We start from the raw sequence: 17,122 nt of genomic DNA, 5'->3' as shown, positions 1-17,122 counted from the left end.
GAAACTTTGTGGCACAGTGTAAACTGTGTTCCTTTGAATTTTTCAGTAGCACAGGGACGAAGTAGCTCTTTATCAGTAGCATTTCTGCCAGATCAGGCACAGTATGTTCTCTTGCAGGTGGCATAAACTTTATAGCATGTGCCCTGGTTAATTCAACAGAACACAGTTATATGCCCTACCTTGAGTCAGATCCCATTTCTCTTTTAGAACAAATAATTTACTTCTCCATCATGAAGCCATATGCAGATCTGATATTAATGGACATGGACACCCAGCCTTGTACAGTCCAGGCATACAGAGAGCAAGAGTCAAATGTAGTTGATGGTCTCGTAAAATTTCTCATGCCACATAGCAGAATGTGTGTGTGTGTGCATATGTGTGAGTGCATTTATATATATGTAAAGTATTTCTTTTCTGTATAGATATGCACACACATACTAGAAAATCACTTATCTGAGTTGTGGCTTAGGCTGCATAATTGTGGTTCAGTTAAAGAGACTAAACCAACAGAATACTTCAATAACACTTCCAGACTTGACATTAACAACTCAAGAGATATCAAAATGAATGTAAAATATTTTATGTTTATAATTCAAGATATGTAAGTTACTGGCTTATCTCAGTCCTCTATAACATGGCAATAATAAAAGAATGTGCATTTCCCTGAAATAGCTACATCAGCATAGTTGTAGTACAGAATAAATCAAGAAAAAATGAAAATTTGAGATTTTTTTTTTGGTTTTGACTTAGAAAATACAACTCAATGCTTGAAAGCTTCTCTAGCCTTTACTAACTACTGTTTCTTTCTGAAATTGTTTTTCCCTTTCCCCTCATCCTCCCTCCCCACTTTCCTTTTAGGGAAAGCAGACTGGAAAAAGAAAAATAAGTTTTTTTGGCAGAATTTCCGAAAGAACCAGAAAGGATTAATGAGGCAGACTTCAAAAGGTAAATCTTTTTTAAGGACACACAACCTATCTATATAAAATAGAAGGTGCCAGGTTCACAAAGGAGTAAAATTCATTTACAACAGTGTGGCAGTTGGGGGTCTGCGGATCTGGAAGTGTTTCAGGTTTGGTTCATCGTGACAGGGCTCAGAAAGAAGAGTCATATTCTGTGAGACTGCAGACATGAGGCTGGGATGCCTTTGGTCCTCACTGTCAGTGATGGCACACATGCAAAGTGATGCGGTTGATATATATTTATAAGTAATATCTGTAAATGAACAAGATGCTTTTTTTTTTTCTGATCCTGACTTGATGAGAGAAATGCTGCTCTGTTTTAATTAGAAATATGTTTCTCCTTTCTTTGGCATTTGGTTACTTTGACCTGTTTGCTTTAGGCTTGAATCCAGCCTCTCACTGTAGGAGAAGACGCTACAAGAAAGAGTAGTAAAAGTGCATCTGGTGACTAGTGCAAATGTAGGATCAGTTCCAGTTAAACTGTCAGGTGTCTTTCTCTAGTTTTTCTCCAAAAGATGCAGCTGTGCATTGCTTTAAGTATTGCTCTTCACAGAGAAAAGTTCTGTTTCCCCATGTGTAGCTGTTAGATCCTTGTGTTGCAAACAGATGCTCCTCCATGTCACCGTGTCAGTGTTCAGATGGATTGTGAAAGATGACAGGAGTCCACTTCAGAGGTCAAAAAGGGGCACAATTACACTCTCAGTTAAGCGTGGGTCCTTGCTGGCTCTCAAGGCAAGTTCTAATAGTCCATGCTAACATGCCAAGTACGTACCAAATGGAGAAGTCCTGGAGTTGAGAGCCCAAATACATCCATTACTGTGTGCCAGCTCAGTGGCCACTTAGCTAGCCTGGATATTTTGGGGGATGTGGCCAGTCCTCAGCAAAGAGTTGGAAGGGCCCAGCACGCCGTTGTTGAAAAGGCTTCCACTTTGACAGCTTCCACAGGGCTGAGTGCAGGATTTCTCTGGCATTAGCACTTTCTCTTTTGATTCTTGTCTTTCAGAGTCAATAACTGTGTGATGACAGTCACTTTTTATTTCTCCTTGTCATGCACTCTTGCTTTCAGTGTCAAAGTCACTTTAGTTTTCTAGCCCTAATTTACTTCCTTTTCTTGCTCAGTTACTTCCAAATCATTCAGTCCTTTGAAATCATACTGTGAGCCTGCTCTGGGGAGGGTCTCTTTCTAGCCACCAGATCCATGTGGCAACCAGATTTCAGAGCACTGGGTAAAATCCAGTTTCACTGTACCCTACTCTGTGCATGACGTGCTTATCTCTGTGCTTTTCCCTGCAGGAGAGGATGTAGGGTACGTGGCCAGTGAGATCACGATGAGTGATGAGGAACGGATCCAGCTAATGATGATGGTCAAAGAGAAGATGATCACCATTGAGGAAGCACTTGCTAGGGTATGATATGTACATACTTCAGTTTCCTTGAGAAACATGTTTTAGGATGTAGGATATACCAATTTGGAGTTTTCATTTGCTTAGAAAACATAGGCGAAGGGGGAGAAAGCTGGCCTGTTTGTCACATTGCACTAGGTAGCATAAAGTAGATGGCAATTCTTTTGTTTATGGGGAAAAGTGAGATTTAGCTCAACCAAAAGCATTCTCAAAGCATTTGCTTCTCTCCATTGGCAATAAAGGGTGCTAATCAGAGAAAAGCTCAAGTGTAGACATTTTCGTTGCAGCTGTCTAAAAGAAGGGAGAGGAATCTCACCTATACTAGCCCTTATTTGTTATGTATATTCATACGTTTGTTTAAGTACTAAAAGGAATGCTTCAAGTTTTGCTGAGCTTGTCTTATTTGTTTCAGAACACATATATTATTATTTTCTGGCTGCTAATGGCTGAAGGGCAGTTTGATTGAAGTCTTCAATTTTCAGCAATCAAAACTTTAAAAAATACTAACATTTAAGCTAACATTTCTTCTGCTTGTTTCTTAGCCAAAAAGGTGATGTTTTGTTTTAATAGCCTTTGAGAAATCATGTTCAGCTCTTTTTGACATTTGGCATTAAATCAGCAAAGATGTGTTGTTTAATAAGCACAGTGGCTGTCACAAGTGTTTCCTTACAAAATCTTAATGTTAATAAAGCACAAGAAGAATAACTGTAAGGTATTATATTTGTGCAGCAATAGGACTGAGATTTTAATTGCTCAGGAGCCAACAGGTCAGTGTTAAAGTTTCCACACCACTTTTGATTTTGTGGCCTTATGCAAAATACTGTGATGGAACACAGCACTCAGATAAATTTCTATACTGACATACTACACCTTGAAATAGATTATCCTGGAATATAAAGTTATGTTATTGTCTGAAGAAAATACTGCTTTGCTGAAAATCACATCATGAAAAAAAAAAGCAAAATTCTAAAATTACTGGATGGCAATATTGGGAATTCTTTTACTTCTCTGCTGTTAAAAAATTGGGGGGAGAGCGTTGTACCGCATCTGTATGGTTCGTATATGTACTGGTACTGTTTGCCTCTAGTGGTCTGAGCTACTAGCAGCAACTTTTTTTTTTAAGTATCATCGGTTCTTGATGGTCCTCTCAACAGTTTGACTCAAGTAGGATTGGTTTTATGTCTTAAGCCTTTTATTGGAAAACAGGAAAGATGGTCCTTTGTTTTAAAATTATAAAAGATGGTTCCTAGTCTTTACTGCAGACCATTTTATTTATCAAAGAAATTGGCAGGCTATTGTGAATCAGTCTGTCAGCTGTAAATTGTGCCTCTGAGGTGAGGATGTTAATTTATGTTTTACCAATGACAGTTCATCAAAATTTAGTATTTAGAGATCACTTCCTTTAAAAAAAAAAAAATTCTCGTCATTAAAACTTCCAATTCTAAAACTAATTTATTTTGAACAAGTGAGACATGCAGTGCAAAAGTTGTGATTTTCCCCATTCCATAGTCATACGGGTGGGGAAAAAAACCTGAAAGGACATTAACTCTTGCTATTTTAATGAAGACCGATAGCTTCTTCTCACTGGGAAATGTTCTCTCTGTCTTTTCAAATTTCAGCTGAAAGAGTATGAAGCCCAGCACAGGCAGTCGAGCACTGTAGATGCTACAGAATGGGCTGATGGTTCTTACTCAACATTTGATGGGTCTTCCAATTGTAATGTAAGTACCTGTCATTCTGATAATAGCTCCCCAGTATCATTTAATATTTAAATTCTTTTACTGCAGTACAGAAATATCCTGATTTACCTGGTGATTTCCTTCATAGCAAATGTATCATTTGACCTTGTGATGCTATGTTCTGTCTGCAAAATATCTTTAACATGGATTTTAAATCTGCAAGGTCTGTTGTCGTAGACATTAACAGGCTTATTGTATAATCTCTCTTTTTTTTTATTTTTTTTAAATACAGCCCTTTGTCACTGAACTTTTGAAGTACAAGTGATCCCAGGCAAAAATGCCCATGTTCCAAAATGCACAGAAAAGATTTTTTAGGTTGCTTAGAGGGAACTGTTTCACTTTGCTGATTCACAGTAATTGAGAAGTAGTTTCTCAGGCCTTCCTAGCCCTTGTTGATGGATTCTAGATGAGAGTCTGGCTAAGTCCTAGCTGCCTGCTGCTTTCAAACAGTTCTCTCTCTGCATTTGCTAACTCTCAGCCCAGAGACTTTGCAGCTTTTGCCAGACCCATAAGCAGTAAGGCAGCTTTCCTCGCTCATTTTTACTTCTGAACTGTGTAGCTTCTGTTGTTTTTATGGGCACCAGATAGTCTTTGTGTCATGCCATACTGAATTAATTAATTTTTCCTTCCAAATATCTTCATTTTCACTGAGTAGTTTATTCCACTTCATTTCTCTAATTGAAAGTTCACAGATAAATCTTAGAGAAGAACACATTCGACTGTCAAATCCAAGCTCTTTGTTACCCATATAATTGAATCATAGGCTTTTGAGACCATTGATTGATTTATTTATTTTATTGTTGATGGAATTTCCCACTAACTGCAGCAGACAGTTAGATTCTCGTCCCTAAATGAAAGGAGGAATGCTATGTCATTTTTATGAGATGTTTAAAATATTTTGAGGTAGAGAAGATTTTCTTGTTTGTATCCAAAAAAAAAAAATGCCTATCTTTAGATAGGAGCAGAGGGGGAGTGATATTGCCTTATACTCTGTTCTGATATATCAGAAATGTGCAAAGAATAAAGAAGACAGGATCCTGACTCTTCTGCGCTGATTGTTTAGCTGGCTGAAAGATGTCTTGATCTTTTCCTTATTAGTATTTATAGCCTGAACTTTCCCTTCTTAAGGCCTTTGGCTAAGGTGCCTATAGCATAAATGCCTCAAAACTCTCATGTACTGTGGTCAAATCTCAGAAGGATACTGAATTTCTCTCTTAAGTCTTCTGATAGTGGTTTAAACTTGTGTTGAAGTTACCAAAATTTGTGTATATCTCTGAGGACCAAACATGACTCAGTATTTCCTCCCTAATAGAACAATTTGGCACCTTTTCTCTAAAATGTTTTCCTAAGCCATTTCTGCACTTTGAGCCAAGAGCTCTGTTACCTCTCTCTGCTGTTCTGGTAGGATTTGAACCATCTTCCTGCTAACTTCAATGAGGGATCTCTATTCCATCATTAAGATTTTTTGCCCTTGCTCCTAATTTTTGTCCTGGTTACATTTAACGGAAGTTGTGAAACTGCATGCCTTCAAGGGAAAAGCAGATCATCTGCAGAAGAGAAACTTCATGTTGGAACAAAAGTCAGCTTGACTTCTCTTTTTGTGGACAAGAAAGAAACTAGGGTTAGCTGGGGTGAAAGACTTTGGGCTGTAATTGACGTGCAAGAGGGAAAACAAGCAGTGCGAAGTATCAGATATGTCTGGAGATAGGGTGTGTGTTCACCCAGATTGTTTTGTCAAAGGACATCTCTGTTAGTCTGAAATGACCAGCTTTTGAGACATGCAGAGATGATTCTATTTTCAAGCCCTTTCTTTGCCAAATGGTTTAACTTTCAGTGCCATTTGTGTGATTTATACTCTGCAAATCTGGAATCTCAAAACTACCCCACTCATTTTATAGAGGCCATGAAGCAAAGATGTTTTTCCATATATTAAAAATATTCTGTTAGGTAGCCCACTCCTTTCTAACCTCAGAAAGTGATTGAAAATATGAGTCACGGAAATTGAACTTTCTGGTTTGAATTAAAACTCCTTGGGCAGTGGCTCTTCTGATTCTGCTGGCATTTTTTCTGATTTCTTTTTTTTTCAGTCTCATGGCCAAATTGTTACTAGGCAGTTTTTAATGGAACATTGTGATCATATTTGATCATTTTGTAAACATTTTGTACACACAAATGATAAAAGCAGGATAATTACAGATCGAGGGAATTTAGGAAAAGAATAATTTTTAGCTTACTTGCTATACATTTGTTTGGTAACCGTGGGGATTTAAGACATATCAAGACACTAGTATAATGGCTTTTTTTTTTCCCCCCTTTGCATTTATCTTCGCAGGCAGAGACACCTGCTGGTAGTTAGAAGGACTTGGGAGGATGTGTCACTAGGTTTTTGTAGAGAATCTTGGTGTAGCTTTGCCCAAGGTCTACATTTCAGGGTGGGGGGGATGGAAGTAGAATCTAAGCAATCGGAGAATCTAAAAATGAAAACAGAATGTCTGGAGTGTTCCAAAGGTTTAAGTACTCCATTGCTTTCGAGTCAGGTCTGCCCACAGCATAAGAACAGCCACCTACAAAACAACATCTAAAAGGCAAGTATCATTAGTTGTTGTTGTTTTCCTTTTTAGGGGAAAAAAACCACATTTTTTCTAAACTTGTATAGCTATCATGTTGATGGCTAACATCACTGGTGTTGATCCTTAACTCATTTTAAAGATTGATTTAAGGATTCTTTTTCCCAGCTCCTCCTCTTTTAAGTGACTGTACCAGGAAACAGAAACTTGCATTTTGTACCATGACAAAACTAAATCCTAAGGACAGATCACAAAGGATTGAAGGGTTGAACGGTCATCATCTCAGCATCTGAAGGGAGGCAGCCTGATGTCATTGCTGTGCTGTTAATTTTATGTCCTGTTTGTTCGCTCTTAAGAAACAAACAAACAAAGGCCTTGCCAAGTCAGTAGGTGACTTGGTTCTCTGCCACTTGAGAGCAGTTTGTAGCTTTCAGTCTTGCTACTGTGGTCCTTTTGTCTCACAGCAAAGTATGCATGTTACTTATTTGCTAATGTGGGAATGCAGTTGAAACTGTTTTTCTTTTTAGTCAGTTATATCTAAAGTCTAAAATGCCTCATCATTTTTTAACAAATTTATTTCTGAATATTTGTTCTGTCTCTGTTGGAAAGAAGACTGCTCACAGTAATGCTAGACAAGCTTTCATTGCCTTATGCCAAGAGTTGGGATGTAAAGCAGGTGCAGATTACAAATGGATCCCTTTCTGGATTTTAGATAAGGACCCATTTGTCCTCAGGAGTCAGAAAGTCCAGGGAAAGAGAGTACTTCAAAATTGTATCACATTCTTTCTTTACACTGAGGTGCCTTTTATGCTTCTTAAAGATAGAAGCTCATTTGATAACTTTTGGGCACTGAAATTCTTAGTTCATCTAGAACAGGGCTGCTTCATCCGTAGAGCCCCACTGGTACGGCTCCAGACCAGCTTGGAGGACCAGCATTAGGAGAAATGACCATAAATCCTTCCGTGTGCCCTCTGCTGAAAGACTGTTAATTGGTACCAGTTGCCATGTTCAATGCAGGAGTGAGGGAAACAAGAGAAGCAGGAGGTAGGTTGTGACAGAAGTGTGTATCATACATGTGCTGCCACTGAAACATTTCAAACCACTGATTAACTTCACTGACCCATTTCAGTACATGCAAGTTAAATGAAGTTGTAATTGGGTCTGGACTGAACTGTTTTGTTGGTCTCGTCAGGCTTCTGTGTTTCAGTTTTGGTCAGCAGGTAACGATCAGCCATCCAGAGCTCATCAGCATAAGTTTCCAGGTAGCATAGCTGGCCTTCGTTTGAAGGGTGCTGCAGTGAGCTGTGCCGCGCTCCCTCGAGACCTCCCCACCTGCCACAAGAGGCCTTAGCATCCTCGGGAGAGAGGCCATCAAATTTATGAGTGGGCAGAGCAAGAACAGCATCTCCCTCCAACAGTATGGCCCACAGGTGGGCAGTGGGAAGCCTGCAGTGCTGTTTTCCCTCCCTGCCCTGCCCTGCCGATGATGATGATGCTGGGGAAAATTCCCCTTTGCATTGCCTCTCTTTTCCATCTTCTATCAATCTGCTTTGTAACAGACAGCAGCAAATCGAGTCCACACAGCAACAGCTCTAGTTGGAGTGAGATAATCTTTCCGCTGTTTTTCATATTATTTCCCGAGGACATTTTCATTTACCAAGTTGTTAAATGGGGCTCAAAGTTGAAAAAGTGTGCGTTACTGGCTTTGTGTCTATGACCAGTGTCAAAGGCAGAATAACAGACGAGAATGGACTTTGGATCATACTCATTTCAATCTGAGAGGTGCTGAAACTGTTGAATCAGGATTGTATTTCCTATGGTACAAAGCTGACTCAGACAAAAGATGAAGTCTGATAGAATTATCTCTTGACTCATGACAGTCATTACTGTGTTGTTTGGTGTGAGGAGTAGGAAGAAAAGAAATAATTACAATATCACTTCTGTAGCCCCAATTACCTTGAGAGTAAATCTAAGTGTAACTACAGCAAATTCACATTATTCAGGGTTATACTGTATTTCAGTGGCTCAGATTGTGGATGCTTCCTAAATACAGAAATTTTAAAATTAATTTTTATTCATATTACTGAAGGATTCTTAAAATGTTTAAGCATTTGTTAACATTATTATTCCTTATGCTACAGGACTGTTACAGTAAATGGGAAAAAGCTCTTCCTTTGGTGTAGTCAGTTTAGCTTGTTAGAATTAAACTCAAAGTCAGTGCATATTGGGAATCAGCGTTGGATATCAGTGGAGACTAGGGTATGATAAGTTGGATTTTTTTAATTTAAACAGTAGTGTTTAAGCTGAAGCAACATGGATACTTTGCGTATTTTGAAAGCTATGCACTTTAGCCCGGTTTTTGCTGTTATCACAGGACTCACCGTTTTTTGTAAGTTTTTTTTCCATGAAAGGCTGTAGCATGGAGGAGGATGTTTCTATGTTTCAATTCTTCTTCGAGAGCTTGTTGCCGCCTCCAGGCCCTGCATGCTCTTTGAAGTAATGGAGGGGAGCCGATGATGAGCATGGTTATGAATGAATACAGAGCTTTCATCTTTGCTCCATAGAGTCTAGTGACCCAATTTGTGTTAAGATTTTCTGAAAGGCACTGATTTGCCTCGTTGTACTGGATGCTGTATTTATTATTACTATCCAAGTTGCTATAATACTGTCAGTGCTTAATAGCAGTTATGATGAAGACAGAGCCTATAATAAGACACAGCTTCAAAATGGTAGTGCTAAATTCCCACGCTATGTGCCTACCACAGGGACCTGTCCTGGGAGGCGCTGGCTGCTCTTCTTTTCCACTGGTCTGGGGGACGGTGTCCAGCACCTCTCAGTGAAAGCTAGTAGCAGAAGAATTACGACATACTTTGTTACGATCTTTCCCCCCTCTCTATGCATGCATAATAGCAGGGTTTCCCATGGGTATAGTAATACAAAAACCTTTATGAGAGAAACACAAATTGTCATTACAGTTCCCAGGACACAACACAAAGTTTTAAGTAAGGTCAGTGCTGTGGAGTGATGATAACAGAGTGAGAGACAATCAGTGTGTTTATATTGGGTTTGGTAAAAACACTCCTTACAGTGTTCTACATATTTTGTCTGAAATTTTCCATAATGCTTTAGAATTTGCAGGAGAAACACATTTATTTAGGAATAAAACTGTATCACTTCTTTAAGTACTATTTACCGTGCAAGACCTGCCCATGTTGTCATCAGGTACAACTTGGCTAGATATGGGTCCCTAGTGGGACTAAACATTGTCACCACAGGTTTGTACTGAGCAGTTGGCAGTAATGTAGCCCAAGTAAGCCTCCTGCTCATTGCCAGTAGGAGTTGCTCCTGCTGATGTGAAGACTGGATGTAGTTAGTCTTGTTGTAAGGTCTCTGAGAAAAATCTTCCTGCTATCATGACTCAGAGAAGAGAGCTTACAGTAACGCACAGGCAGGGACTGTAATTAAGCGTGTTCGTAACCACTTCTGTTTTGACTGCATTCAGACAAGCCTACTTTACCGCAAAATGTTTGGCCATGTATTTGGGGAGGGTGGGAGGTGAGGAGGCAAATTAATTTAATATTCATTTCAACACATTACTTGGCTTTTTTTATACCTTTTTGCCTTTGGGCAGCTGCCTAATTTCTCTGCTTATTACCTAGAGGGTGGGGGAGAGCGGTAACAGCTTTTTCCTATTCTCCCTGCATCCATCAGCCAGCAGGAGATGCTGTAATCCATAATGTGGTTTCCCTGCCCCCATCTTTTCTAAGACCAAGCCTATTAAATTGGAACAAAGCCTTGCTCAGTTCAAGAATTGGGAATCTCAAAAGCCATGTGTTTCACTGCCCTATTTGGCAGACCCGGGCTGAATAATCTTTACTTCTGGTACAATAGAAAATTTTAATTGCGCTCCTGTTGGTTACCACTTGCCCCCCGTCCCTGCCACTGGTGTTTCCTTCCTCACACTTAGGATGGTAACATTAATAGTTTGATTGTTGAAAATAATATAGAATGTAATTTAAATTACTGCACCCTTCACTAAAGGGCTCTCATTCTCTTGTGGTTTTTTTTCTTTTTTTCTCTGATACGAATTTTGCTGTATTTCATGTATTGCTGTTCCACCCTTCATTTTCCAAAACGCAGGGAGGTTGGTTTCCAGCACCAGTGGTGTACTCCATTAATAGTACAGCGTACACCAAAGAGTAGGGATTCTCCCCAGGCGCTCTTAGCCTTGCCAAAACACAAGATGCAGTTGAGAGCGCCTTGTTAAGGGATGCTCTTCCCCATGTGTAGAGGAGTCTGCAGGAGAATTGGAAAAGAATGCTGTATCATAACAGATATGGAATGATGTAATGCAGAGCTTCATTCTGCCACATATACCTATGAGAAGTGGTACATGAGTACAGTTGTAATGTCATTAAAATTAATTATGCTAATCAGTGAGAGAAACACTTCACCACGAGGAAATGTGTCTGGCCTGCAGATGCAAACATCGGCAATGTGCTTCTCAAAATTATTTAACTAAAACCTGGAAACAGTTAACATCTAGGAATTTGCCTAAGCAGCTATTCTAGTATCAAGACAGACCTCCTGGGAGAATTAAGTTTTTGTGCTCTTGTTACTTATGACAAAAATTTCCCACTAATTTCAGCAAGCAATGTCGTCACCAGCTAATGTGTAATATATCTTTCACCAAAGTAGCCATGGGATAGTCCTTTGATTTCCTTGTAAGTAATCATAGACCAAACACAGACATAGCTACCTGGGGGGGCTGACACTTCCACTGCACGTTTTAGACTTACACGGCCCTTGCAATTCATGCTCTTGCAGTTAATTACATGGCAAAAATATTTATGACTTCTGTTCATTTTCTTAAAAATTTTGAAGGCCTTTATTTGTAACCACAGGATATCACAGCTGACCTTCACAGTTTTCTACAACCAGCCTCTGCAAGGATTAGAGGTTTTCAAAACTTTCTTAATGAAACCCCAAACCTTCAAAACTCAAGTTGCAAAGCCCCAAACTTAGGTCAGTTTCACTCATGGCCATGAACTTTTAAGGGAATCTGGGATACATTTCAAAGAAGTCACTGTCATGTTTCACTTGATGTGGGCTGGTATGTTATTGAAATTGGAGACCACTAGCTGGTTTTATCTGAAGCTTAGAATTTTCCGTAGGGTTTTACATCAGAGTTTTGGGCTGAAGTAATTCAAGGGTAAGAACCCAGCTACAACACGCCAGTAAACCTAGTTTACTTGATCACTAGGGAGTAGAAAAGTTGTGTACTGTCACTAGTACAAAGATGGAGAAATCGGAAAAGGGTATTTGGCTAGGTGGCTCATTAAAATCAGCCAGTCGTCAGAGAAAGTAGATATTTTGTCCTACTGTGATTTCACAGTGTGATTGATCTGCAGTGAATCCAAATTAACTGACTATTGATGGTATGGTCCTGAGTAAAGGGAATCTTTTCTTGGCTTAGAGAGGGTGCTGTTGTGGTATGCCTTCACTACTGCTTTCGACCAGTGAGTAGCAGTGTTTCTAATTTGTAGAGATTTCGGTGCATGTTTTCTTGTGTTCTGAGAAGAAGTGTCCAAATTTTGGATTTGTCTCAAGGTTTGGGATTAGGTATGGTTGACTGTAAGAGGAGTGCCAATTTACTTGAGCATCTCAGAGTCTGTGTTTTTAGAAAGGGAGGTCTGAGCCCAGCCTAGGAGGAGAAGTTGGAAGTCATGCTACAATGCTTCATAAAGCCACAAAGTGGCTAATTCTAGACCAGTCTGAGATTTCTGAATTAAACATCATTTGCCTTTCCAGTTCTTAGTGATGTTCTTTTTTTATAGCACTGAAACCAAGGGAAAAGAAAAAAACAGTATCTAAGTTCACTAATTTAAAAAACATTTAAGCAAGGTTTATTTTTCTGTCAAATTAGCCCTTTATAAAGGGAAATTCTCAGGGGGGCTTTTTGTCAAAAGAGTTAAAAAGTGAAAATAAAAAAAGTCTGGTAAAGGGCTTAAGTTATATTTCCTATAGACACAGCCTCCACTCTAGCGGTCGTGTTTGAGGGTCAGTCTTCGTCCTGGCTTTGCAGAGATTCTCTGTATTTTTTTCTTTCACTGAAATTCCATAGACAGTAATTAAGGAACTGGAGGCCAGCAAGAGGTCAGCAAGCCTTCGTCAGTGAAAACAGGGATTGTTTGCCATGTACAACACTCCCTTTTTTCCTTGTGGTGAATAGAAGATTTGCTTAGAGCTGATGACTTATGCCTTTCTTGCAAGTTATGCAGCTAGCGAGTAACTGGGGGAATCAATCAGTGAGCAGAAAACAGCTAATTGAGTCCAGCATCACGTTTTTTTCTTCTTTACATACTCAGCGCTGGAATCGGAGCCAGTTTGGTGTCTGATAATGTAACTCCAGAGAAGAGGCATTTTGTGCGCAAGATTCAGAGCGAATACAATACTTAAGAAGAAGGGTCTGCTCCTAAATTTTAGGGTTACGAAGCTGACAGCAGTTGAGGACTCAGGGGGAATTACTCGAAACTGAGCTTTAGGCCTATAAATGCCGAAGCTGGTAAGTCACTGAGCATGTAGCGTGATGTGGAAAGGATGTGCCTCCTGTTTCAGACAGGGAGAAAGAGAAAAGGCTTTTGTGGTTATTCTTAGGCGCAGCACAGCATGCATAGCTTTTCTCAGTTCTCCTCTTCCTTTGCTTGGGCTTTTAAGTTCTTTTCTGTTCTATTTTCCTGTCTCTGACTTTATCCAGGCATCTTTAATAAAAATTTTTTAAAAGTTAGAATGGTTGTTTTTTTTGGCGGATGTAAAGCCTGTTACAAAGAAGAAAGGACACGTGTAGCCACGTCTCCTAAAGGGAACAGCAAAATCTCTTTGCGTTTACTATAGAGCTTGTAGTTCTGAAGTGAGCTAGCCAGGGCTGGGGCATGTGATGTGATATGCCCACGAGTCTGAATGTTGGTTTTTGCCCCACTTTGCTGAACAAGAATTGTCTGATAGCCAAAAATAATTGCAGCTTGTGCTTAATTAGATACTGAGATTTCCTTGTTTCTTAGATGGGAGGTTTCCTAGACATTGCAGTTTGGGGCTGAACTATTACTGGGCATAAAATGAATTGTAAAGTTTTAACATCTCTCTAAATGGCTTCACACAGCTCATGTAAAAGTCACATATGTTTTTGTTTATGGGGCTGAAACAGATTAATCAGTTATGATAGCTTTAACTGGACATTGTCCTAGTGTTTCTTTAACATTTTTATTAGGACCTTGCTAGCAGGCTTTGCCTATCATGTTTTTTAAGGGCTGCTGCTATAACCCTGAAGTGTTTCCGAACAGAGTTCTGCCGAAAGCTACCTACTTACTTCTGGTTTACATTTTGCCAGTTAATTCCAAGTACCCTAATAAATGTTAGTTTTCTCTGTGTGTGTGTGTGTGTGTGTGTGTGTGTGTGAAGCACTAATTCAAAGGGGGAGGTTAGGATTGTTATTTCCATGGCGTGTGAAATGGACTGGATGTTAGAGAGTGGCAGAGCAAGGTGTGTGCCCTGCCTCTGGAGCAGGCAGCAGCAAAGAGCCTGCGTGAGAAAAGTGGGAGAGAAAGCAAAGAGGGTGCTGGGAGCAGAACTGTAGAGAGCTCCTTGAATATCAAAGTACATGTGCTAATTTCCTATTTGTTCCTGAACATAAAGCTTTTTACTTTGATCTTGCATATGAGGTGATGCAAAGTGTGGCCTTTAGAGGTGCACGAGGAGTTTTCCAAGCAGAAGAGACACTAGAGGTAGCAGAAGGAATTTGATCTCTCCTACATTTCCGAGCGTAGTCATAGAATTGTGGCCACGTTTGTCAGTGGCGAAGAGCTGGGTGTTGGGGATGGGCCTTGGCCTCTCCATAGTTTTCCAGCCATGTGGTACGTGGTGGCTGCAGTCCTCTGCATGCAGTCCTCGGTATTTCCAGATGCTGTTAATTTAGTCCCTGTTTCCCTGTAGTCCTTCGCGCGTTTGTGCAGCCGAGCTCTCCAAGCTGGCCGGTTTCCGCACCGTGAGAGCATTGCAGATGTCGGGGATGCACTTGCTCCAGGCAGCGCAGGGAGAGGCGGCTCCTCCCGGCCAGCCCCGCCAAGGGGGCCCCGCAGGCTTCGCCTTGTCCCCGGCAGTCCGGCTGAGCCCTGCTCTCGCTTTAAAGCAAGCACAATTTTTGTGCATCGGCTTTGGCCAATTTGTTATGGTTTAAGGCTGTGGAGCCAGCTGTCTGCAATCTGATGTAATGTTGCCCTGGAAACCAGAAATGAAACACTTAAGCATTCACCACAGAATTACTACATACAGCATTAGCCAAAATAATTAAAAGTTGAGCCATATGGGCTTTCGAACGGAAAAATTTGGAGCAGAGGAGATGGAAGTTAAGTTGTTCCTATTTGCAGTACTGCAAATCTATTTGTTTTCCCCTTGGAGCATGGGGAGAGGCCTGTTCCAGTGGTGCACGGAGGGACAGGGAGATGGAGGTGCCCTGGCTGTTTTACCAGCGTGTTAATGATGCCAAGGCTTGGCCTAATGGGACAGCCATGTGCCAGGGGCTGGGAGGCATTGGTGGAGGGGGTTGCAGCATGGCCTCCTCTCATGCCAGAGAGCGTTTGGCCTCACCTCTTACAGATCCCTCTTTAACAAACTGTGTCTACCCTTTTGCAGTGCTGCAGCGCACTGAAGCGCTTCTTAACGGGGGAGAGGGTGAGAGGGGGGCTGGCAGCTGGCTGCATCAAAGCCCCATGCCAAGGCCTGGCTGCTAGAGCTGTCCGGGAAGCCATTTGCCCAGCCCACCATGCGCTGGGGAGATTGGGGTGATTTTCCCATCTGAAGTAATGGACAGCCACCAAAAAAAACAATTTGGTCACCATGGAAGCGGGGAGGGTAGAGTGGGTCAGGGAAGTCAAAGCGTTGAAGTTCAGTGATTTCCAAATATGTCGCTTATGGGCCTGAATGCTTTACATTTCTGTTTAATATTAGCTGTGAAAGAAAGCATTGCTTGAGCTGGAAAATTAAGCTCTGTTTCCGGTGTGCCAAAATGGAAACTTTTGATAATTTCAAGGCCTTTTTTAAAAAAAATGTTTCAAACCCAGGAAGCGAATCAAAAGTAACCCTTTTTAGAAAGTTTCATTTTCAAGTTCCCTGAGCAGCACCACTGACGTCACCGGTGTTTTTAGGCCTTTTTGCATAAACTTATTAGCCATCTTTTTCCTTTACAGAGGATCTTTCGTGCCACTTGCTACCCGATAAGATAGGAAATAGGCTGCTGGAGAGACACTTTGTTTTCAGTCAGTCCATTGTCCAGCAGCTCCTGTGTTTAACACGAACTGTTCTCGCCTCTCTCAGGCAAGCAATGGCGCTGGGAAGGGTCTGTCGCTGCCGGCAGAGGACCCTGGCTCAAAGGGTGTTAGGAGTCTTGAAGTGGCAGGGAAAACCAGCTGGCACTTGATTACGACGGGACTTCATTTATTTTGAAGTGTGGTGGGGACCCCCTGTACCACCCACTCAGGTTTGATGTCAGTACCTTGCACTGAGGCTGTTTTGGTGCTTGCTTTCATGAATGCAGACATTGTAAAAGCTTTTCTTGTTGTTGAGTCTTCATAACCCTGAGGGGGACAGTTCTTCATCAGATACCAGTGGTGCAAAAGTAAGGCTAGTTGGTTATTCTTTAATGAAATCCTGGGTGGGAGGAGGACCAGGTATGAGCCATTCTCTAAGTCTTACAGAGCTCACAGTTTTACAGACAGTAGTCTTTCAAACCAAGGGTGTATGAAAAGTAATGAAGGAAAGCAATGACTTAGAGTAATTGCATTTAAAATAAACATATCTTGAGTGCAGGGTATGCATGATGGTTGCTTGCCAGAATGCACTTAATGGCCTAAGAAGTCTTGACTGAACTTCTTGATTACGGTCAATAATCCATTCATCAAGTTATCTAAATATGTCTGTCTTGTTGTTTGACATGTCACTAAGTTGTCCCAGCCATAATCTCTGAATTAATGCTCATCTTGCTGCTTAATTTATCTTGATATAAACAAGTCTGGTACTCCTCTTTACAGCCCTGTTTTTCCTGAAGGAAGATTATTAATTACCTACCAGCCTGTACCCATAATAAACACATTTCTGTGGCTCTTGGATGGCAGAATGGCAATTCTTACTGCCATATGTGGTTCATTTGGTATTCCTTCTTGTTTTGGAGTAACATGAAGTTTGTGGGAAATCAGTAATTGCCAGTGCCCTTGCAGAAAGTGGCTGAAGTTTGCTCTGGTGTGGTTCTGCTGGCCTTGTGAGGTGTGTGCCTGTGAGGTAGGCTTTCAGAGCTGCTCCGGCTCCTTCAGGCACTGTTGGTGCCTTTGAAAGCATACTCATGCAACTGCTAATCAGTGTCCTGCCCCATGGCATCTACAGTTATTACCACAGCCTGATATTTA

General features: G+C 40.9%; 1 protein-coding gene across 6 annotated transcripts in view; it reads left to right on the top strand.

The window, feature by feature from the left end:
- The window catches only part of LOC141940978 (SAM and SH3 domain-containing protein 1-like), a 576,588-nt gene that overhangs the window by 524,335 nt on the left and 35,131 nt on the right, over window positions 1-17,122 (top strand). For 4 of the 6 annotated variants that reach the window (XM_074862910.1, XM_074862914.1, XM_074862913.1 and 1 more), the window contains 3 exons: window positions 859-945; window positions 2,253-2,365; window positions 3,982-4,083. In XM_074862910.1, coding sequence (XP_074719011.1) covers window positions 859-945; window positions 2,253-2,365; window positions 3,982-4,083 — 302 coding nt within the window. Of the gene's footprint in view, window positions 1-858; window positions 946-2,252; window positions 2,366-3,981; window positions 4,084-13,121; window positions 13,234-17,122 lie in introns of those variants that run through there. The other 2 variants (XM_074862911.1, XM_074862916.1) reach the window with 2 other exon arrangements.

This window comes from Strix uralensis, chromosome 3 (genome assembly GCF_047716275.1).
Source record: "Strix uralensis isolate ZFMK-TIS-50842 chromosome 3, bStrUra1, whole genome shotgun sequence".
Classification (NCBI taxonomy): domain Eukaryota; kingdom Metazoa; phylum Chordata; class Aves; order Strigiformes; family Strigidae; genus Strix; species Strix uralensis.
The sequence above is the reverse complement of the archived record's forward strand: the minus strand, read 5'-3'. Positions and strand labels throughout refer to the sequence as shown.